Source organism: Solanum dulcamara, chromosome 9 (assembly GCF_947179165.1).
Source record: "Solanum dulcamara chromosome 9, daSolDulc1.2, whole genome shotgun sequence".
Taxonomy (NCBI): domain Eukaryota; kingdom Viridiplantae; phylum Streptophyta; class Magnoliopsida; order Solanales; family Solanaceae; genus Solanum; species Solanum dulcamara.
In genome coordinates this window covers 74,042,318-74,068,272 of record NC_077245.1, presented here as the reverse complement: position 1 = coordinate 74,068,272, position 25,955 = coordinate 74,042,318, and the positions used below count along the sequence as shown (strand labels likewise).

Below are 25,955 nucleotides of genomic sequence, written 5' to 3'. Positions count from 1 at the left end.
ACCAAATTCGATTATATATGTTTTCAAATTATATGTACATGACGATATCCGACTAAGTAGCGTCGATTTGGCCATGAACTCCGACGACGACGAATATGTGAAGTTGAAGTGGGTTGTGAATTGTGATGACTAGAGTTTTTAGATACGCGAATACATGTAAAACTATATATATACTATAAAAATACATTATCTCACTATGTTTTATAATTATTTAAAGGTACTACTACAAAGAGTAATTATAAGGAAGTTTAATATGATACATCAATTATTTTTCCCAAAAAGATTGTTTTCTTTCACTAAAGCTTCCCCAAAAGTATAATAAAGAAAGATGTACGACGACAGACTCTAATGAAACATCTAACTTGGGCTGTCTGTTGGGCTGAATCCTCTCATGAACTAGGCCCAATTTGGTTTTTTCTCTTTTTAGCCCTTTCAGTGTTTGGAAATTGGAAAAACAACATAACTAGGCATACTAATTAGGAGTTTTCTATATATATATTGAAGGATATATATATACTTTTAAACTATTATGTATCTAACACTAATTAGAAATTTTCTATCATATATTGAAAAATATACACTTGAATACATGTATTTTTACTACCAGATACAATAAAATAGGGAGAAGGAGGCGAGTGAGATTCATTATGTTTCTCGGATTCATGCAGATCACAATAGATACACACTAGATACATGTATTTGAGATACCAGATACATGCAAGAGTGCAAGTGAGATGGGAGAGAGGCGAGCGAGATTTGTTATGAATTCCAAATAAATGCAAATTCACTTGAATACAATGTATCTAGAATAAATTACACATAATTTTGACTCATGTATCTAAATGTATCTGAATGCATCAAAATCTGATAAGATACGTAATATTGCAAATTAGAGTATATCTAAATAATTAGCTCATAAACTAGTGAAGTTTTTGTAAGTTCCCCTCAAAAATTTCAAGACAAAATCTCAATTACATTAATGGATGGAAGCTATTTATGTCCCCAGAGAATTTTAGAGATAACTCTTTTTTTTTCTTTTGATTTATTCACCTAGAGTTCGATAACTGTTTTATGTATAAATAGAAAAACATCCCTATTAGTTTTTTTTTAATGAAGAATAACTTAGGTAGTCGTCCAGTCAATCGCTTAAACTAAACATAATTAATGAATGTATAATATATATAATATCGAGTAGCGAAAACAAACAATGAATTCGACCGACTATTTGTATGAAATTCCTTTATGCATTTTTAGGTTTCGAACTCCAAATCTAATGTTAAGGTGAGGAATCCATTCAGATCAATGATGGGTCAATTTGACACCTCTTAAATGAGCATCTAAATTGAACCGAACCTTTTGTCGGGTTATAATTGTTGTTTAAATATCTATGAATCACTATTATTATTCAAAAACACACTCGAAACTACTAGAAAAATAAACAAACCAATCCCCAAAGTCTCTTTCCTACAGATTGATTGATTATGGGAGACAGGTAGATATAATAATGCATTAAATTAGGCAAAATCCCATAAAGAAGCATCACAACAATTCATCATTTCTTGATATCCATAAAAGACTAAATTAAAGTGGAGACAAGAAAAATGAATACTAGACAGAACCAAACATTTCCAAACGTGGTCACATTTGATTATTATTCTAGTGGAAAAATGAATGGAGGCCCCTGCCCTTCCATTTCTTTTTTTTAAATAAAAATTTTGTTCGATATTTTATATCTATTTAAAGTTTGACTAATTTAAATTCGTAAATGGAAGTTTTACTTTAAGAGTAAAACATTTCTTCTTAAAAGTGATTCCATAATTAAAACTTGAACCTACAACTTAAGAATAAAAATAAAAAAATACTCACTACTCAGTCACAAACTTTAGGACAGGACCTTTCCATTTCTTTCTAATGTTATACATATATAGAATCTTAATAAAAACACTTTTTCAAGAAAGTTTTTTTTGTAATTTTATGTGTTTGTATATTGACCGTCCAAAATTGTATGGTTGTCAATTTGGTATAAGAACATTTTGGTTTATATAGATAGGTAGATATATATTGATTTGTTCTAAGGTGCCCCCACTTTGATTTGATTTGTTAGAGTTATTGATAGTCTATATTCTATGAATGGTCATATATTGTGACTGTAAAATCAATTCACTTGACCCTTTATTGTACAAGAGCATATATATGATTTAACTTTTACATACATGTGGGGGAGAAAATGAAGAAGTTTTTTTGGGTAATTAGTTAAGTCATCGTTATGTGACTAAGAAGTCATAAATTTGAAATTGTAAAAATAGTCTTCTATAAGAATACAAATTAAAATTGCATATAATAGATTTTTTTAAAATATCACGTATAACAGAAGTTCAGTGTACCGGATCATTTATGACCTTGAGGACAAATTCATGTGACACATTTCTCCGCTGCCATGAGCTTTTTTAAAAAATATTTAATCTTTTTTTTTTAAAATACATCATTTATATGTTATATGAGTTTTTAAAAATACGTATATGTCACACTTCAATGGGACCGTGATACATATTTTAAAAAACTCATGAATGATAAATTGGGCTTGATAACTCAAAAATCATTAGTCTCAATTAGGGGTACATAGATCGATTTGATTTAATTTTTAATTAAAAAACAATTAAATTAATTATGTCTATTTATTAAATCTATAAACTAAATTAAATCAACCTAACGTTGGTTTTCTTCGATTTGGATTTTAGACGGTTCTTTTGATTTTTTTAATTTTTTTATTTTTTTTTACAATTACACAGTAATTGAAAAAGAGATCAATTTAAATAGGTTGTTCATTTGATCGTGTGATTTAATGCCACACTTAAAGTTCTCAATTGAAGGTTGTTTTCTTGATCGTGCAATATATTGCTTAATGACATCTCAAATACATTTGAATAAATAAAATAAAAAAATAAAATATACAATGGCATCTTCAAGACAGCGTCTTAGAAAAACATATAAAAAACTCACAAAAAGACACATGTCAATTGTTTTAGTCATATTACAAGTCCAATTATGAAATAATATATCTAAATATTGAAAGTTATAAACTAATTTTAAAAAATGCTTACAAATCTTATTATAATAAATGCCTTTTTGTGTATAAAAGAATTAAAATTATGTACGTATTATGTCGGTTTAGTTTGAATTCGTTTTGATTTTTTTTCTATTAATACCAAACCAAATTAATAATGATCGATTTATTTTTTTTAACGTCAAACAAACTAAACCAAACCATAATTATTATTTTTTTATCGATTTAACTTGATTCATCGATTCAGTTTGACTTATACACCCTTAGTCCTAATTGGATTTTCAAGTTTTGTCAATACTCAACAAAGGTGGATTTTTAAATTTTGTATCTCCTTTGTAGGATTTTTAACGATTTGGATAAAACCGATGACCAAATCAGGGTTTAATTTATCTTACCTTCTAGCTGGTGGGTTTAATTAGTCCAAAAAATTATAATTTTAAAATTATAATCTCGATATAATTTAATTCACAAACCAAAGATTAACCAATTAATGAATAGACAAAAAAGTACTAGTTATTGGCTAAAGATAAATAAATTGCTACAACAACAACAACAACCCAGTGAAATCTCACAACGTGGAGTCTGGGGAGGGTAAGTGTATGCAGACCTTACTCCTATCAAGGTAGGACGGTTGTTTCCGAAAGACCCTCGGCTCAATAAAAGCATAAAAAGAGGTCAGCTAAGGCTAAGAAATTTGAAGCAATTTGGAAAGCAAATAACGAAAGCTTTACGGATAAAATAGAGTAATCAGAGTATAGAAGTATCGAAAGTAATAAATAATAACAGAAATCAGAGCACAAGAAATCATAATGTGCTAAAACGCATACTAATAAGGAAGAATAACGAGACTATGTACTAGCCTTCTACCCTAATGTGGGTCCTCCATACTCTTCTATCTAAGGTCTCGGTAAGCTGTAACTGCGCCATGTCTTGTCTAATTACTAGTATAGTAGAATATTGTTGTTTAGCTGCTGATTAAAATTATGTATATATTAGTTATTTCATTTTTAAAATAATAAATAAATACCCTCGTAATTTAAGATGTATTAGTTACATGAGATTATGAACTAGTAACTAAACCCGAACTTAGCGGGTTGAATTTTTACAGAGCAACTAAAATTCTAGCAAACTTGGTTCTATTTATGTCAATTTTAATTTATGAATAATTTAGTTCCTAACCAGCAACCAAACAACTCTTTTGATAATTAGAAACTAACACTTTCTCTCCACTTCTAAAAAATGATTACAAAAATTATTGACAAGTGTTATAATAAAGTAGTAAATATTTATTCATCGATTACAAATTCTAAATATAAAATTACGTTCGTAAGGCAATATTTTATTCTAATGAAACTTTTCAATAATTGGAATCAAATATAAATACTAGACACTCAATAAAACTAAAAATAAAAAAGTTGCATCAATCACAATTATAATGATTAAGTAAATCGTAAGAACTGTTTAGGGGGACGCAAAATAGAGAAAGCTACATATCAAATCTCAAGTGCAATTATGCAAAGTAGGATTATTATTACTATTATCAGAATAATAATAATAATAATAATAATGTAATAAGAATAGTCACTTTCGATAGTGACCAGGTTGATTATGCAGAAAAACTCAATCGGAATTGATATCATTTGTACAAGTTTCTCGATCGAGTTTGTCACACATGTCTTTGCCAAATGTAATTTTTATCTCCATTGTAATTTGCGTCTTATTATAATAATGCGAAATTTATCAAGGACACACGCAAAAAAAGTAGCGATTACGAATTTTCTCATTATAGAAAAATTAAATAAAAATTAATTTATATATTGAGAAAGAAAAAGTGATTGAAATGTTAGGAGGTTAGGGCACCAATAGGTAGGGTTTCTGGTTGTGACGTGATGTAATGACGTTATTTCTACCAGTAGTCAGTAATCATAATTGTTCCTTTTGCACTTTTTAAAATTTTATTTTATTTTATTTTCCATTATAGGAGTATGTGACTTTTTAAATTTAAAAGGGTAGTTTGGTTGATTTTTATTTTTAGTTGTAATGCATGAGTTGTTATTATAAGAAAGTTATATATATTTATATATACACTAAGTAGTATAAACATTATATTATTATGTAGAATAGAATCAACATACGTAGAATATGCACAACATATTTTGTTCGCATGCATATATGTTTAGTAGCTATTTCTATAGTATATTTTGATTGAATCGATTGAATAGAAATAATTTGTAACGACTCGACTCGTCTTTATTCAGAAGGAGCGAAAATTTTGGAAACTAAGTTGATCTGGACCTTTACCATTCCACTATAGCGGGAATAATCCCGCCACTGCGATGCCGCCATGGCGGGATGGGATCCGTCATGGCAGGATGAGATCCGTCATAGCGGGATCGACAAGACGGAATTAAAAGATGTGAATTCTTATTTTTCTCCTTCTTATCTTAAGTGCTAGAATAGACGAGTGTCGCTCTAGAAATCCTCAAAAATTAAAGTTAATTTGAGCTTGGAGAGTAGGGAGGAAAGAAATTCTAACGCAAGGAAGGCTATACCTCACTGATTTTAGGCATGTCTCCATTGTTTCACCATCCGAAAGTTGAATATCGTGCTATAATCCTTCTACAACTGCCTGACACTCAGGTAGACAATGTTTTCTTAATTGAGTAGTTGTAAACCTGTTCCCACCGCATATTATTTCATAAATTGACGGGAGATTTCATGCTTAGGCCTTCGGGCATGGAGTTTGGATCTTCTACTCAGGTGTTAGAGTACGTGCTTGCACGGGCCGATGAATTGAATCGTGATATAATTATAGTATTTTTACACGAAAAAACTTAAGAAATTTACCAATATTTTAATGAAAAATTGGTAGGAAAATTACTATATTTTATAATTTCGTCTTACTAAGATAGATTGAAGAATAAGTATTTGGGGCATTAAAATATTTGAAGAATATTAGATTTCAAAGTGTGATAAAATTTCATGTTGGCGAACAAATATTTGAAAATGATTTTTTAAAATTTACTATCAAAATCTCATTGGTCAAATTCTATTTTGTAAATAAACTATTTTCAATAGATTCTTCACTCAATTTTTTTAAAAAACAAATTTAAATGAAATGCATGCGAATGTTAAAAAGTCTAAAAGACAAACAGAAAATTAATCTTCTCTTTTTTTTTTGAATCTTTAAAAATGTATTGCATAAAATAGTACATAAAATATCGTAGTAAGATATTTTAGGAAGTCAACAGTATTTAACAGGAATAGTTTTGTAATTTAGCAATAATGAGGGCAAATTTATACCACAAATGATAAAGCAGGTTCCAATTAAAATTATTCAATGATGGGAACAAATAAATAATTGATCATAAAGCATTCTGTTGCCTGAGCTAAAACAAAAAAATCCACAGTTATTGTGTTTCGTGTTATGTTAGTATCTGAATTATTATCACTATGTTTTATTATTTTATTTTTTGATTATATTATATAAAAAAATCCATCTGATTCTTTTATCATATTGTTTGTTATAGTTATTGTTCTTATTTTTTTATTTTTTAGTGTATGATTTCTCTATTATGCGCTAAGTTTTATTTTATATGGTATTTTTTTTTAGTCTATCTCAAAAAAATGTCACTTTACTATAATTAAAAAACAATTTAACTTTAAATTTTTTCTTTCACCTTTAATGAAATGATTTACAATCACACAAATATCTAATGATTTATACTAATTACTTTATTTACTTGAGTCGAGAATTTATAAAAGATAACATATTTATCTTCACTAAATAAGAATAAGATTATATATATCACCATTCTCAAATCTTACTTATAACACTATACTGGATTAACTATTATTATTGTTATTGGTTATTTCTTTTATTTAGAGGACATTTAACACAAATTGAGAAAGTAGTACTAATATAGCAGTAATAAGTACTAAATTGGGTACGTGCAATAAGGTTAATAGTAAATAGATGTAACTTTATTACTTTATAATTAAATTTTCCATAACAATCTCATTTGTTTTTATTTCTTTTAATATTATCGCAGATTAAAACAAATAACGCCACATAAAAAAATGATTGATTGTATTTTATAATAGATTATTATTTTTTCATAACAATCTCATTTTTTTTGATTTTTTATTATTATTATAGTGTAATGTTATTATAAATCCAAACAAATAACATAATATGAAAAACTGTTATGATAAAATATCGTTATAAAGATGATTGTTAGAAAGAAATGACTTTGATTGTCCAATAGCTTGTTATTCTTAAATGGAACTGGATTTTATAGCTAAAATTAAAGGTATAATAATAATGTTAATGGGATTATTTCTCTGGGATCGTTTGTGTACGATGATATAAATTGTCGTACCAGAAAATTGTAATAATTTTGTAATTATTCAGTTAGATAATAAACCTTTAACTTGAATTTTCCACAAATAGTGTTATGTTTTAGAGTAAATAAAGAAGAACAAAAAAAATTGTTTTAAATTGTATTAACATTTTGAATGTGGTACAATAAAAATGTTACTTTATCATGTATATGACATAACTTATTCCATTATTAAGATATAAATATTGAGATAACTAATTTTAAAACTGTCTAATATCTTCAACTAAATTCAGATTTTATCGCTAGGATTGGTATTCTAGCAGAAACAAGTTGAAGAAAAAAAACACAACATTTTGTTTTTAAAAAATTAAACAGAAATTTTTTTTTATTTTTTTTCTCAATATTGTTGCTGTCAAATCAATTAATTTGAGGGTTCTTTTCCTTTTGTACAAGAGTACATAGTAAGCAAACTGAAAGGATAAAAAAGAGTTATCCTATTCCTCTAAGGTTAAAACTTACTGTAATTTTTTGGGGGAAAAAGTGGAATGATTTTCAATCGTGGTCAAACGACTCCTAAGCATTTTAAAATAAATATTTTTAATAATTATTCTCTTCGTATTATTTTATTTGTCGTTTAGATTTTTTCACGCTCATTAAATTATCAATAGATTGATTTTTCCATGCGTACATCTTTATTGTTGGGAGTTATTGAAAATAATTATCAACTTTAGTCATGAGTTTCTAAAGCAACACCATAAAATATTTTGTTATCAACGAAGATGTCAAAATATACATTATTAAAATAAAAGTGCTTACTTAATGGGTAAAGACAAATTTAAATGTTTATTGTCATTAAAAAAAGGGACCAAAGCAGAAGAAATGACTGTTTAAATAAGCTTTTACAAAATTTCACACGGCTTATAAGCCAATTAATAACACATTGAAAGCATCAAAAGTATATAATTGACGTAATACATAAATTAATATTTAAATTTAACCTCAGCTAACAGATAAATAAATATTTTAATTTGATCTTAATTAAGAATTAAAAAATCCAACTTGTTCATTATGTCTGGTGAATACCTGACACTAATATAGCACATATTTTTTGAGTTATTTAAATAATTATTTCAAAATCAAGAGTTCAATTGATATAATAAAAATGAATTAAGATATTTAGATGTACATATTTAAAAATAAAAATTAAAGTATTTACTTATCAATTAAAATTAAATTTAAATATTTGGTTATATATATATCTGTTTAATAATTTTTATAGAAGGAAGAAGATAATAATAACCCAAGAGCACAGACCTACTAATGATTGCGTCACCTGTGAGATTTAACAGCTATCTTGGCGAGTGTATTGGGGATTTTAAGTTGAAAACTGATTATAAGTTTAAAAAAAAATAGGTGCAGGTCAATTTTTTTTTGATTTATAAGTTGAAACTGCTTAAAATAAGTTCATCCAAATAAATCCAACTATTTATTGAGGCTTATTTTAAGCATAAAATGACTTTAAGTTAATCGGTCAAATTCTAAAAACAACTTATAAGTCAATCTAAGTAGCCTCTAACACATTCTCTAATATAAGAAATTCCACATCAACAAAGTTAGAACATGAAATTTACTCTAATTCGTATCATACACAACCTCTTATCTTCAAACATTAAAATTGAATACTTACTATTTCATCGTAATTTTTTATTGTCTTTATTTTATTTTTTTTGATTTTTCATTTGTGTTCGGAATTTGCAAAACTCTAATTAAATTCGAAACGCACATTATAAAATCTATTTGAAGATGACACTTTCAACGAATTTTATTTTATTTTTAAAATTCGAACTCAAAATTTTTGATTAAGAATGAATCAATCTACGACACAATCCATATATCGATTATTGTCTTTACTTTTACACGTACGTACACACACTATTCTTTTTACTACAAAAATCATAGATATCTTTTGGTTCAGTGCAGAAGCCATATTAACAATTACCAATAAAATAAAAAGCTGTTAATTCTAATTCTTTTCAGAAAAAAAGCCTGCAATTTCCCAAGATTTTAACTTTTCCAATTCTAGATAAGTGGTAGATGATGATATCATCACTTCGTATTAAAAACCTAAATCATCCTAGCCGTTGTATTAAAAGAATCAGACGGTGGAAATTAAATATGGACTAAAATTGAAGAAATCGAGATAAAGTGTGTACGTAAGAGGAGATTTAATATTCTTTTGAGGGGTTGTGAGTAGTTATTATAATAATTAATTAACGTGTAAAAAAGAAAGAAAAGAAGGAATGACTAGGAACAGAAAGAAAAGATGGGAAATTGTCAGTGTCTCGATTAGTGAGTTTATAATTTTACTACACTCTAAAGGCTATTACTATCACAGTCAAAATAAGCACGCCGTTTTGAATTCGAGCCATGTGTATAAAAAAAATTATATTAAAAATAATAAAAAATAAATTTTATAATATGTGATTCAAATTAAATTGAGACTTCAATTTATATTTTAAAATTTGAATTAAAAATAAAAAAATAATAAAAATACTCACATTATCTCATATTAATCGTCCATAATATTAAAAATAGTTATCGTTAATTACTTTTTTTAATTTTAATTCTTCAAGTATTGTTTTTTGAAACACTAAATAATTTTATAAATTCTACAAAAGTATCTTTTTACATAGGAATGGAAATTAGTAAAACTACTCCTATTATTTATAATTTCTTAAGAAGAGAATAAAGAAAAATATAGATAACTAAAATAGGATAGAGAGATCGAGTATTTAATACACATATAGTTTATACAATTTTATTTATATAAAATATAATTTTTTGACGAATGATATTTAATTGAGCATCCTTTGATGATCGATCTTCGATTTGTATATGATTTTATAGAGCTCTTTACCTGGACTGATAAAGAAGAGAATAACGGTGAATTTTATTAGTAAGGTGAAAACTCGCTATTTGAACTTAACAGTCGTCTTTGATAAATTTGTATGATTTTCTTTGTTTGGTGTTCTTAATATAAATATATTATCTAAGAAGTATTTTTTATTAATTAACCTTTTATTAAATAGGTATTAATTTATATAATTTTTTGATTACATAGAAATTCGCTTATCTTAATTTATCTGAACAGCCGTCCTACATTGGTAGGAGTCAGGTCTGCGTACACTCTACCCTCCCCAGACCCACGATGTGGGATTTCACTGGGTTGTTGTTGTTGTTGTTGTATTTGAAACAGTGCGTAGACATTTGATCATATATTTCAAATATTTTCCCCCTTATTTGAAAAGTTGGAGTTATATTCTTTTGCAAAGAATATTTAGAATAATAGTAATAATCGGACGTACTTTTTAAATTTTAAAAATAGGTTATAGATTATTTTTCAAATCTAAAATATAACTTTAAGTTAAATCTGAATTTTTGACGATTAAATGTAAATTTTCAAATAAAGCTAAAAATAATTTCGCAACAACATAAATAATTTTTTGGGGTCAAACAAGTCTTTTATCATTTCACAGCACTAGAACTTAATAAGAAAAAAAACAAACTAATTTGTACTCTTTTATCCTAATTCATAACATAGCCCATTTTTCATAATTAATAAAAGAGATAAGTGTCAAAAACACACTAAACTATCTTTTTTTTTAGAGTTTCATACCTAAATTATTGGAGTGTGAGTTTAATACTTAAACTATCATTTTTTTAATTTGAGAAACACACATCTCTCTTTTATTCCACTCTCATCATAGTGTGTGCTAAAGTCTCTCTTTCATTTCAAAAAAATTATCACATCACACTCAACATAGACAAACTATTTCGCCTAGATAAAAATTAAATAAATTCTTAGCATTAGTTAAAATTAAATATTAAAATATTACTATTCACCATAAAAAAAAATATAAAATAAAATATATAAAATATTTTTATTACACCACTCCACCACTTTTTTCTCACCATACTTCCCCCTCGCTCCAAAATTTTTTGTTTTATTTTTACTTTTTAAATTTTTTTTATAAAAGTTTTTTAAAAAAATTCTTACTTCATCTTTCCTTTCCCCTTTTAAATAATAATTTTGATATTATTTTTATATAAATATATATTTTTTAAAATGCTACCCCGCCACACCTAATCCCCCGCTTCCAATTTTTTTCCTCGTAATGTGTTAGATACAAATGAGTGAGAAAAATAATTTTTTAAAAAAATAACAAATTTTTCAAATAAATAATTTCATTTTTTTAAAAAAATAATTTCGTTTTCTAAAAAATAATTTTTTGGGGGGGATAGAAATATTTTAGTTTTAATTTTTAACTAATATTAATAGTTTATTTAATTTTTATCAATATAGAATATTTTAGCCACGTGGCAAAAAAAATTCAAAAAAGAGAGAGAGTAGAGAAAGTGTATTACACACACTACTACGGTATATTTTTATAACTAAGAAGTAATAATTTAAATATAAAACTCAAAAAAAATGAATAATTTATGTGTGTTTTGGACATTTATCTCTTATAAAACTATGAAGACTTATATTATATTTGCTTCTTTTGTCTCCCTTTTTTTGAGACAAAGCCAACATGTACATAGTACAATTCTTTTAAAAAAATGTAGCCAACCAAGTTTATCAAGTTGGTGGGAATATCTTTTAAAGAAATTCAATTAAAAATTAATATAAATTATGATAAAATGATCGAGAATCCTTCATTCTTAATTAGAGATTTTGAATTCTAGTCTTTAAAATTTTTTAAAAATCTTATTATGAATGTTGCTTTTATTAATAAATACTACAATACGCAAATTTTATATTAATCTAAAATTTCGTATACTGAATCAGAAACGATGGGAAAGAAAAAGAAGGAGGTTCCGCATTTCCGGAGGTTATTTAAAGTGCCAGTAAAATGCATGGATCATATAGTAACTTTATTTTGACAGCTTTTCGAAAATATTTCTTTTTGTAAAAAATAAAAATAAAAAGATGTGGATAATTTTTCTTGAAGAATAAACATATTAGACATTGTTACGAGATTGTCTAGTTCTGGAAAAATATACGCTAATAATATTTCGATATATTATTATTTTAGATTTTTCTTATTCCTATTCCAATTTTGTTTAAGATTTTCAAGTTAAATTTAATACGCAAAGGGAACAACAATTAAGAACCTTGTTGATTCACTATACAAATCAAGCCGCTAAACATATTTACATTTATTTAGACCAAATTTTAACCTTATAATTTAGACTACAAGGGGTCATTTGATAGCCGAATAAGAAACAAATTATTGGTGTATTAATTTTTGTATGCTTTAAACAATATTTGATGATAGACATAAACTAAGTTGTTCAGGTGTAAAATTAATATGACTTTTGATTGATCATTTAGAAATCCACGTAACTAATACATGCATAATTTATGAGGAAATATCTATATTATTTATCTAGAATACAAGGTGAAATATCATACATGAATAATTTTTCGGTGCCTAACTAATGCCTGCATAAAATAATATATAAATTTACTTATTATTAATCTCTACATTACTACAACAACAACAACAACAACCCAATCATATTACTCATAATTAACCAAATAATTACTAATACTTGCATAATTTTAATCTGCTACCAAACAATCCCTATGAGATTATCTTTAAGCCTTAATTAATTCAAATTTGGACAATTTACACAAATATTTCATTTTTGATTTATAATTTATATTTTTTTTTCTATTCTTAAAATTAATTATAAATGTCCTATATTGTATTGGAGTGAGGTGAGTGAAACAAAAACTTGCATTTAGAGTATTGTATGAAAATAATGTGTCATCAAAGGTTAAAGATAAATACTATAAAATGATGGTTAGAATTACATCGTTATATAAAGCAAAGTCCTGATCAATCAAGATCGCACACATTTAAAAGATGAAAATAGTGTAGATGAGAACGTTCAGATAAATATGTGTGCATATTAGAAAGATAGATTTCGAAGCAAGTAATACAAGGACAAGGTAGGAGCAATCATCGTGAAGAATAAGATGAAAGAATCGAGGTTAAGATATTTTTTGCATGTGAAAAGAGGTGCGCAAATGTATCAATAAAAAAGTGTGAGAGATTGACTATAAAAGACAAGGAGCCCGTTTGGATGGTTTGACCATAAAAATTACTTTTATATCTCTTATATTTTAAATAAATTTCCAAACTGACATTTTTATTCTTTTAACCCTAAAATTCAAATATTTATTTTTAATATAAACACTTTTATTCATACACTGAATTGCTTATTTATAAACATAACTTTCAAGTAGAGTTTATGTCAAAAAAGAATTTGGGAGAGCTGATTTGACGATGAACCTGACTCATTTACTTTATTTATTTTGCTATTTTCCTTTTGTTTCTTCATTTACTTTATTTATTTTGCTATTTTCCTTTTGTTATTTGATTTTGATTATATTTTTTTAAGTTGAAGTCTATCGAAAATAATTACTTTCCTCACAAAGATAGAAATAATATTACCATACATTTTATCCCATTTCAATAAATATATTGTTATTATTATTATCTGTATTCTAAAATTATATAAATATAACAATTGAAAAATTATTCTTTCGAACAACAATAAATTTTTATCATATATTGCTTAAACTTAGATACAAAATATTAAATAGTCTTTTAACGTTTTCAATAACTTATAAAATTTAATGCTGTTATATTGTTCTTTTCTAAGGCTTTTAGTTTATACAAAAAAATATATTTTAGTCATGATTTAAAAAAAATTATAAATTAATTCAAAAAATCACTTCATACACCCTTTCCCCTCGAAAAAACAAAAACAAATTAAATAATAATTCATATTATTATATTCATCTTACTATTAACTCAAGATAATTATTCTCCTATTGGAAGTACTCTTTAGAAAAACTATGACTACTAAAATATATTTATTGTACTAGTAGTGTTCAAATTTAATGTTTTTAATCCAAATGCCTCATGTTTCATTTCAAATCAATCCATTTCATTTCAATAAGATTTATTGACTGTGACAATATTCGCCGTCAAATCTAACGACGAAGGGACGTTAAAATTAAAAAAAGCTAAATGAGTTAGAATTTTAATTTTATAAATTATGAATTTTAGAATAATTTTTTTCAATAAACAAAATATGCTTTAAGTTTAAGATTTATGCATATTAAAATATATTTGCTCCACCTGTTTTAATTTTTTTTTTCCAGCTAGTTTCAAAAATAATTTCTCTTTCTCTTTGGATTATTCTTTTAATTTTTCTTTTCAAATGACACAAATAAGACTACAAAAAATAAAATATAATAGCATAACATATATATTTAAATTTAAGATCATAAAATTTAAATATTAAACAAGTCAAAAGATTTTCTCTTTCTATTAATTTTTGTTTTAAAAAAAGTCCATAGAAAAGAAGAGTCTTTTGATCGAAATGTCAAACAAATAAATTATAATAAAAAATTATTATTACTTTATTTGTTTCAATTTATTTACCTAATTTTTTTTCGTTCGTCTAAAATATATATTATCTTTTTGATAATTGTTTTACGTAATATATTTAAGACCACAAGATATGTATATTTTTAAGATTATATAATTCAAAATTCTTATTTTATTTTTTATAAATTTTATATTAAGCTAAAACATAACAAATAAATTAAAATAAAATAAAAATTATTGAGTTCGATCGAATTCAAATTTACTAATAAAACTATTCTCTCTCTTACACGTTTTGAAAGCTAAAAAAAAAATTCATAGCAATTATCACTTCAATTACCCCCTACCCCTGACCCCCACCCCCACCCCCACTTGACAATCATTGTCCTACTACTACTACTACTTACTTCCCTTCTCAATTTTACTATACACACCTATCTCTCTCTTTTTCTCATCATTACATATATTATATATTTATATTCTCACCGGAAAACTCATCGGAATCTTCCCCCGGCGTACGTAATATCCTCTCCCTAATAACCTTTTCATTTTCTTATATATAATAATATATAAATATATATATCAAGATCCATCTGCAACTATGTTATATTTTTCTTTTTTTACTACTTGGTAATTAATTAATCAACTTGTTGTGTTCTTTCAAAATTACTAAGTTTTATAAACCTTTAAAATATATTTTAATTATTTTTTGTACTAAAGTTTTAAACTATTTGCTTCATTTCTATATGTACATTTGATCACTGTTTTAGCACATTCATGAAACTTGTTCACCTGTCCATTTTCCATCTCCCTATATTTATACACCATTTTTTTAACAAGTTTAAGTTGTATGCATCATTAGTTAAATAAATATATCTCTATAGGTAAGTTTTCGTAAAATATAGAATTTATAATAATCAGACTAGTTTAGTTACAGTGAATTTGTTCCTCATGAATATTAGGGTTTTGGTAAAAATATTGTTGCTTGGCCTATAAAGCTAATTTCTAGGAGACGTTTTGTCTATGTTTGGAAATTTTAACAGTAAAATTTTTTTGGACATCAATTTGTGTCTACTTCTGTTAATGTCCCAATTTTGTTTTTTTGTACTTTTTTTTCCAGCTATATTTTGTTTCTCAACAGTTCTATATATATATATATATATATATATTAACTTCTCATTTATTGTTACTATACTAACTCACATGGGTTTGTTTTTGTGCTATTTCACGTTGTTTTGCTTATGTCCATTTGAGATTTTGAATTTTTTTTTTGTATAATTCCATGCAGGCATATAATTTGAATGATTGTATCGAACATTTTATAATTATTTACTTTGATTTTGACTCCATAAATTGGAGATGGGTGAACAAGTATCTGAATTTCATGTAGCACAACAAAGCCGGAGAGAAAGGTTGAGGATTACTAATTCGGAGGAATTAGGTATTATTCATCAGCCATATCAGTATGGAAATATTTCATATGATCCATCAGTAGGACTGTCGTCGTCTGAAATGATTAATTTTTCAACGATGACGACTAGTACTGATGTTGTTACACAAAATTGTAACACTTGGAAAAGTCACGGTGGGTTACAACATTCTAGCTGTGGATGGAATAATGTAACGAATTTTAATTCGAGTACTGGATCTGTTGGTATTGAGGATAACAATTTGAATCCAATGTTTGTTGTTGGAGGAGGAGGAGGAAGAAGAGGAACGTTATCTGGATCATTGAATTTGAACAGTAGTATTACTGATGTGAAGCCTAATTTTTTTGGAGGTTATACCGAAATGCAGCAGTCACAGTGTGTGAGTACTAATTTATCGACTAGTAATATCGAGTTTAGCTCTTCTGTACTTTATCATGATACACTTCAAGAAGTTGTTAAGTCTGCTACAGCAGGGAATCAAGGTGTTGATGTTGGTCGTATTGGGTCGTGGACTGAGAATGAAAGTGGAATTCCTTTGCTTCCAAATTGTATGGATCAATCGCGCGAATTGTACAATAAGAATTGTGAATTGGGATCGAATTCTAGAATCAATGTTCCTGATAACTCGAGTGCTCAGGGCTTGGCTCTTTCACTTTCACCAGTTCCTAGAACGAATACGATGCAAATGGAAAAGAGGAACAATGCAATAGTATCTGAAAATTTTGCAATTGCACATAGAAGTGCAGTGCCACTTGGTCCTTTTACAGGTTATGCAACGATACTCAAAAGCTCGAAATTTCTAAGGCCAGCACAACAATTGTTGGATGAGCTTTGTGATCTTGCAGCAGGTTCATCAAATGTGATTAAATGTTCAAATTTATCGAAGAAAGTTCGTGATGGTTTTAGGGTTTCTTGTGATGTTGCTGCTGAGTCTTCATCAGGAGGTGGTGGTGTCGGAGATTCGGGTGGTTTGAATGAGTCCAATGTGTGCCCTGAGTACTTGCAAAAGAAGGCGAAGCTAATATTTATGCAGGACGAGGTTTGTTTCTTCATGCATTTTCCTTTTCTGGACATAAATTTGTTAGCTATAGTTTAGATTAACTTAGTTTGCTTTACTTGTGCTAAAGATCTATTGGAAACAGTCTCTCAAATTTCACAAGATAGGGTTAAGGTTGCATACGCACCACCTTTTCTAGACCCTTCTTGTGGGAATACATCGATTATGTTATTGTTTAGCCTAATTGAACTTAATTAAAAGATTAACCCAAAATTTTGGCTTCCAATAATAAGAAAATTTATAATTGTTGTCCTATTATTGCATGGATTTTGAAATAAGATCAAGAATTTCTTAAGAGCAATGTTGCTCAAACTCCCCCAAACTAATGCCGCACCCGTGTTGGATCTTCAAAATGCACCACTTCAAAAGATTCTGACATGCTCCCATTGTCATTTTATAAAAGTCCGAACAACATAGCTCAAGAACCTTTTTTTGACCCTTTCTATCTTGTAGTGTACTAGAACACCATGTGTTGTAGGTGTTGTCTGTTCAATCTTCATCTTTGTTGTGGATAGGTTTTTCAAATGAAATTTGTATCTGTATCAACTCTAATCGGGCTAGTAATCCTCCCGAAAAATGTGTCCTTTTTCCCGTGCCCGTCAAGTAGATGCATCCTTTTTTTCACTCAATTGTAGTTTCCAATGTGTAATGTATCATATCATGTGTTTTTGTATCTTGTATTTACTATATGTTAATTGCTTTTATTGTTGTTGACGATGTTTTTGAACCCGATGTCTTTTTTCTTCGCGACTTTCCACTTCATGCATGAACATTAATTTACTCTAATTAAAAAGAGTACTGTTTTTATGTATAGAATGATTTTCAATCAAATGATGTTCGTGTTATGTGACTTATTAAAGTTAGAATCTCATCATTTAAAGAAACTTTACTTTGAGGTTGTCAATGGTTGGAAAGCAACATTCTACTGTGTTTTACCTATTGATTTGATGTCAAATTATTGGAATTGAACTTGTTTCTGAAAAATATTAGGACGTTTTCCAGTATTGTTTTCACTTATCGCGCTTTATTTACAGGACAACATTTGTAATTGACTGAATATACAATTTTTTGTGTGACAGATTTGTAAAAGGTACAAGCAATATCATCAGCAAATGCAAATGGTCTTCTCGTCTTTTGAAACCGTGGCTGGTCTTAGTGCAGCTACCCCGTACATTTCCCTAGCTCTCAAAACAGTCTCACAACATTTTAAATCGCTGAGGAATGCTATAACGGATCACCTGAAAAACATAAGGCAAGCGTTAGGTGAGGACCTGCCATCCCCTGCATCTGGCATGAGTAATAAAGGCGATGGAAATTCATCGAGGTTGAAATTCGTTGACCAGACGTCGTTACATAAACAGAAAAGTTGTGGTGGAGCCGGGGTCGCTTTTTTTGAATCACAACATGTTTGGAGACCTCAAAGAGGCTTACCAGAACGCGCTGTGGCTATTCTTAGAGCTTGGCTTTTCGATCACTTCCTTCACCCGTAAATTTCCCTCTCTGTTCCGTTTTAACTAGTACTATATATTTGTTTAATTACTCCATTTAAATGAGCTTTACATTACTTGTAGGTACCCTACAGATAGTGATAAACACATGTTGGCTTCTCAAACTGGCTTAACTAGAAACCAGGTAACAATTTAACATAATGCGATTTTTATTAGTTCTAAATTCATGACTTAACACACATGAATATCTGGATATGTTTAATACAGGTTTCTAATTGGTTCATCAATGCACGTGTTCGTGTATGGAAACCGATGGTTGAAGAAATTCATATGTTGGAGACTAAAGGAGGAGGATTGGGAGGAGATCAAACCGGTTCCAGTATAAGAAAGTCCGATGTGAATAAGGTCATGACAGAACGAACGAACCATGTAAATTGTGGCCAACATTTGAATAATGTACTACTCAACATGAGCGGTGTAGTAATGCCAGAGAAGCATGACGACTATGAAGGAATAGTTGGACCCTCGGAACGATTAGATGATTGTAGCAGTGATCATATGTGGAGAAATCAAGAAAAGCGTTCAAGGATAGAGTGTCACAATATCCCTGCTGATTCAAGCATGGTCGGATCGTTGATGGGGTTTGTACCTTACCAAAGAAATGCACTTGAAATCGGAGGTAACATTGGAGCTGTGTCATTGACATTAGGGCTAAGGCAAAACGCTGAGGCTGCACAACAACAACAGCAGTTGCAACTACACGAACATCGACTTAGGCAGCAGTTTGGAGGTCACATGATTCATGACTTTGTAGATTGAAAGGTGAAAAGGAGACTACTAAGGTGATAATTGTTCTAGCAAAGGTTTAGTTTGTAGATTATGTCTTTTTCTCCAGTAGTTGATGAAATTTATTACTGGTTTATATAGTACTAGGTTTTATTTCACCATATTTTATAACAAAGTTTTTCTTGCAAAGGCTTCTGTTGTATGAATCTCAAGAGATGAGTAAGAATCGCACTTATTGTAGACAACGTTACTATATCAATGATGTCCTTGTATGGATTTTAATAAATTACTTGCGACTTTACCATAACACCACTTAAGAGGGGATGAAATGTACAAATTAGATCGTGTGTGTTGTGTGATTCGTTGATTCTAAACAATATCTTTGCACATTTCGTCTCTCTTTTAATAAGCACTCCTTCATGTTTGGTCTAATTGTTACTCTCCCATTTACTACTCAAGTTGGTTCTAAGTTGTGTCTTGTATGCGACGATTTGCTTAGAAAAAACTATTATTCTCCCATTTACACAAATCGTCGAGGATAAAATTCATGTGACATGTTGGTCCTAAACAATGTCTGGCAATAGATTCCCTTTTAAAAGCTCTCCTTTATGTTAACGGTGTAGGGCCCAATTGTTATTCTCCCACTAATACAAATTGACCTACGAACAAAACTTTTGCGACCCGTTTGTTCTTACCATTATCTTGTGCGAAACTACTCAATTAAAAAAAAGCTCCCCTTTATGTTAGAGGTGCAACTTGCAAGGCCTATTGTGCCCAATTAAGTCTTTTACCCCTCAATTTTGACTCTTATTAAAAGAACAAAAAGACAAAGCATCTTTATTAAATGATTAGTAATTATTTTTGTACAACATTTAGTACATTTTTTTTGTCCAACTAGGCAGTTGGTAGATGAAATAAAAATCATGATTGTTCTTATTTGGTCCCAATAACTATGCCTAAAGTTTTAAATGGTCCCTGATGTTTCTACTGTGTCAAAATTATTCCACCCAACCTTTTGTCTTCCTCCTTTGATTGACTGCTCTGTTTGCTTAATAAAAGTCTTATTTATCTTTTTTATGAACCATTTCACTATCCACCAACATCCGGCTTGAAAGCAAGAAGCAAGGGTCGCAGAAGCCATTTTGTCTTAGCACATCTATTTTCTTTCTCATTAGAGTTATTTTTCATTGCAGCACGATAGAAAATAACTTGCTCGTTTGTTTGAAGCCTATTAGAATTTTTACTATCGAGGTAGAATTTAAGATAGATATAAAGATTTTTGAATAAAATCAGATATAGATATTTGTCTGATTATAAATTATTTTATTAAGGATAAAGTTATTAGTAGCGAAATAATAAAACGAGTCAAGTAGGAATATTTGTTAGATTATTTAGCCAATCTTATACCACTGAAAGAGAAATAAAAAAAATGGGAAACTTACATAAATATACTTTATTAAGAAAATATTTACCATCTATAGCAATAAAAATAATAATTCACTGAACACTTATAATACATTTATAATACAGTTTTAATACATATTGCAGATAACTATTTATAAAACATATATAATACAAGTTTTATAGATGGATAATACATTTATCACATACTTTAATAGACTTATAATACATTATGTCAGTTTCTTACTACACAAACATAATATATATTTTAAAACACTTATAATACATTTATATTGCATGCATAATTCACTTTTAATACAAGTGTAGATTTATCATAGTATTGCTATGTATTGGTATAAATAATTATAAATAAAAAATATCGCTAAAATTAATAATTAATTTTTAAAAAGTACTCAATCAACTAATTTATCCTAAAAAAATAGTAGTTGGACAAGGCTAGTCCTTTACAAAATGTTAAACACAGCTATATCTACCCTTTTCTACTCTGCACCTTGTACAAAAACAGAATTACAATTATATTTTCCTTTTTAATTTGTTCCCAAGAATATGTCACACTTCCTTATTTAAAAGTACAAAGTTAACTTTAAACTTCTCATTTTTTTCTTAATGAGATGATCGATAGTCACTCAAGTGTCTATAATTTGTTTTAGACCATAAGTTTTAAATATGTTTATTTCTTTCATAAACTCTGCGTGACAAGTCAAATAAATTGAAAAGAAAGTAAAGGCGATTAAGCAGATTGGTCGAAGACAAGGGTCTTTCATGAATTGTTGTTTCAGGAAAGCAAATCAAGTTGCGGATATAAGAAAGACGGGTTTAAGTATATTTATTTCTTTCATAAACTCTATGATATGATTATTTTTTTAAAAAAAAGTCAAACATCACAACATAAAATTGAGACAAAAGAAGAACATTATTAATTAGGAATTATATCATAGTTTATTATTTTTAAGGAACTTGAATGTACATCTTATTCAATAGGTATATAATTTGAGCAATAAAGTTATTGAATTCTATCGAATTCGTAACGATCGCTCGGCCGTGACCTAGACCATGGACCAAGTGACAGGAACTATACCCAAATTTGTATCCAACCCTAAAGCACTCCACACAGCAATGGAACCATCCACTATGTTATTTTTACATGGACTTTGAAAAGCATGTTCCTCATCACAACCCATAGTAGAATCACATTCATCAACCACTTTAGCCGTTACGGTCCTCCCGTTACTATTAGCGCGAATAAGTATCATTTTACCACACCTTGAACGTCCCGCGAACCATCCGGTGGACAATGCCACTATTTTTTCGTTGTTGTCATGATATTGCCCATCACATGATGATGGACCACCCCCGTCTCCGCCTCTACTGAAGTCGTTGAGGGTAAGTTGAGCGGGCGTTGAGTCGGTGACAGGTGGCGAGCAACGGTATATCGGGTGTATACCGTTGCAATTGACTGTGCCAGACGGACCACATGTATTGGTTGGAGTAGGAGATGGGACGGAAGGACGGCTATTTTTGCAAATGTTGGTTCCGACGTTAGGGTCATCGTTACATTTTCCGTTTATGCAAATTAATTGACCATCACAATCGTTCAAGGTGTTACAAGGGCCGTTACATTGGGAAATGGCGTTCGAATTAGAGATGAAAAGGGTGAAAATTAGTGAAAGAAAGGCTAAATTGGCCATTGTGGCTATTTTTGTAATGATTGATGTGTAATAAGAAAGTGCTGATGGGTGGAGGAAACTGTTCAAAATGGACGAATATATATAAGGAGAAATGATATTGTAAGTCGTGATTTTCCGCCAGTAGAATTGTCTAACGTGTCAAATGGACGGATTGACCTGAACCTAGACATGTTGTTAATCCTTTCAAACGTTACTTGAGCTGAAAATAACTAAATTAAGATGTGCTAAACAATGGATCATAGTTTGACTCAAGTTTTTACTTGTTCTTTTCTTTTTCTATTAAAAAAATTTTGATTGAGCACCGTGAGATTTCAAGTTCAAATTCAAGCATAGACAAAACGCTAAGTAATTTTCTTTGCATTTGTTCTAATTATGGTGGAAAAAGTTATTTGGTATGTGTTGTTGGTGAGAGGTAACAAATATTTCTTAGAATTTAGTCGAGGTGCACATAGCTGATATGAGTACCACAACTATATATACATATAAAAATCCATCCAAATTTTATATAGGTTCGATGAGTCTATTTTTATGAGCTTAATTTGGCTACCATGCACAATTTTTTATTAGGTAGGACTGTTCAAAATTGAAACCGAAAAAAAGCTATAAGTTTCATACTTTTATTTCTGGTTGTCTCAAATTCTCGGTTATGCTTTAATGTGACAGTGTTTGCTTTGTAGCAAAATGCAATCTCTCAACTCATAAGCATGGTTCATTTGATTTGTCACTTTGTTTCTAAGTAATTTTCAATGATTTCTTTTTGTGTCAACTCTTAATGGTTAGATTGATAATCGAATCGATAACGATCAATAACCGATAAATTAACAATCGATAAACCAATATCTTAATGATTTTATAACAATTTAGTATGTCTACAAACCAATAACTAATTAATCAAATCAATAAATTTCAAAACTGAATCGAACCGATCGATACGCCGCATTTGCAAAATTAGACTTTTTTTGCTATTCAATGTAAGTACTTTCATTGTAGCACGACTTCTGACATTAGGAGTAATAGACGGGCTAGCAAGTCGATTGACTAATACTGTGTTGGAATATTTATTGCGTAAATAGCAAGTTCACAAGTACGATAGTGATAGCTTAATTGATTTTTTTTTTTAAAAAAATATTGAAGAGCTAGCATATTCATATGATGATAACAGAATATGTATCAGACTTTATCATTGTTAATTAATCATTTGATTAAGGGGATGAATCATCCGCTAAGGATTACCTATCGGCGACAGATCTATTTGTAAACAAGAACCACTATCGCTCACCGATTGAATGTCAATATGACGGATGGATAGGCTATAGGTGTAGCTAGGAAAAAAGGGTCAATTACAAGAGAATGGCGGAGGAAAGAATATCATGAGTCATGGTAAGATGATTCAAAATTCCTTCCTCCATAATCAGAAGATTCGAATTCAAATCTTTGAAAATAAAAAAAATATCTATTGAAAGCTGCGTTATTTTCATAAATGAGCACGAAAACACCGAAATTCAAATTTAATAGAGTTTCTATAAAAATACCTAACATAGAAGAATTAATCTAGAGAAAAAAGTTCATTGACTAAAATGCATCCATAAAAAGCTAATGGCTACGAGCTAGTCATTATAATTCCATAAATAAAGTAAGCAAGCCATCAGTACTATAACTTTTGTATAATCAATTAATTAATTCACAGAATATGATAGATACTTATCACGTATTTGTCGATAATTTTATGATATAATTAATTTGGATGAAATTTATGATGAGTTTCATAACGATTTTAAATTTTTGTCACAAGATATTTTCCACACTCGGAATTTGTGATGGATTATTAAGTCACCAAGTTTTTTTCATAGGCAACACTTACCCATGACTCTATACTAGTCGTAAATCTTGCAAGCATTTAATGGAGACTATTTATGTCAATTTCTCTAATTGAAAATAGAAAATAAAGTCCATGTTCCAGAACAGCCCATGTGCAAATTCCATTGTCAATTTTCATAGTTTGATTTAAAAGATAACTAATTTCTTAAGAAGCTTTCATATTGTTTGGGGTGTGTTTGCTCATGAATATTATGGTGATATGACGTTCGATCAATTTTTTTATTTATAGCATTTAGGGGCCATTCAATAGGACTAAGATGATTTCTTAGTTTTTCGTGTGTGTTAGCTCATTAATATTTTGATGGTATGATTATCGGCCAATATTTTTGAAGAATCTTTACAGAATCCTTTATAATGACCGGAAGAACAGTAAATGTCGCCTCGACATGATCCCCGGTATGATGAATATGATGGGATATGAATATACATTAAAAATAATAATTTAATATTGTATATATAATATAATTTTTTGATGGAGAGGACCTCATCTCTAGGCCTCCGCCCTTGATTGCTTTGCTTCTATGTAATTACATGTAGTACTCTTATTTTTAATATGTTAATTTGTTTTAATTACTACTTGGACAATCAAAGAGTATTTCTTTAACAATAATGTTTTTAAATATTTTGAATCGTTAATAATTGTGACTTATACTATTTTTATGTAGTTTTTAAATAAAAATTTTATTTCAAAACTATTAAAGACTCGTAATCCGTAATCGATATCAGGCCAGCTGGAGCACCGTCTGTGACTTGGGCTGAGTTTGCAGAGGCATTTATGACCCGGCTTGTTCCCAGGAGCCTTAGAGATAGGCTTCGTGATCAGTTCACTCGTCTAGACTAGGACACGATGACAGTGTCCGAGTATGAGGCGAGATTTCAAGAGCTCTCCAGGTACGTCACATCTATTCTACCTATTGAGGTGGAGCGGATTCGCTGTTTCATATGAGGATTGAGGCCTCAGCTGAGGATTGGGACCCAATCTCTTGTGACTGCGGATCGTTCTTATCTTGACATTGTGGATCACGCTCGTTCTATTGAATAAAACCAAGCAAATTAAAACAAAAGAAATAATAATTGATTAGAAATATTTCATAGCAAAGCAAATTCTTGAGGCACGCTAGTAATGTCCATCTTATTACTAGTTATATAAAATATTAGAAAGATAACACAATTATTCAAACTCTATTATATTACAACACCAAACATACACAATAAATTAAAGTATAATCAAACCACATAGGAGTAATAATATTATCTCTTGGGTCATGGACCAAGTGACATTTTCTTTAATAAAGTTTCGCTAATCCGTCGCTGAATGGAATTATCGATGGATTTTCTTGATTAGTTATAGAATTTATTCATCGCTAATTTTT

The 25,955-nt window shown here is 28.8% G+C and overlaps 2 protein-coding genes across 3 annotated transcripts; one reads left to right on the top strand and one right to left on the bottom strand.

Annotated features, from left to right (window-relative positions):
* The first annotated feature begins 15,293 nt into the window (after window positions 1–15,293).
* On the top strand, window positions 15,294–19,934 carry LOC129903855 (BEL1-like homeodomain protein 8). 2 transcript variants are annotated; one of them, XM_055979370.1, is made up of 5 exons: window positions 15,294–15,388; window positions 16,162–17,342; window positions 18,440–18,846; window positions 18,932–18,992; window positions 19,076–19,934. In XM_055979370.1, the coding sequence occupies exons 2-5, from the start codon at window positions 16,233–16,235 to the stop codon at window positions 19,625–19,627; spliced, it is 2,130 nt and encodes a 709-aa protein (XP_055835345.1). In that variant the 5' UTR covers window positions 15,294–15,388; window positions 16,162–16,232; the 3' UTR covers window positions 19,628–19,934. The 2 variants fall into 2 exon arrangements, with proteins under 2 accessions (XP_055835345.1, XP_055835346.1); XM_055979371.1 differs by having other exon boundaries at window positions 15,295–15,392.
* A 1,999-nt stretch (window positions 19,935–21,933) lies between these two features.
* On the bottom strand, window positions 21,934–22,757 carry LOC129902934 (kiwellin-like). Its single transcript, XM_055978379.1, has one exon. The coding sequence runs from the start codon at window positions 22,702–22,704 to the stop codon at window positions 22,063–22,065; it is 642 nt and encodes a 213-aa protein (XP_055834354.1). The 5' UTR covers window positions 22,705–22,757; the 3' UTR covers window positions 21,934–22,062.
* Window positions 22,758–25,955: the final 3,198 nt, after the last annotated feature.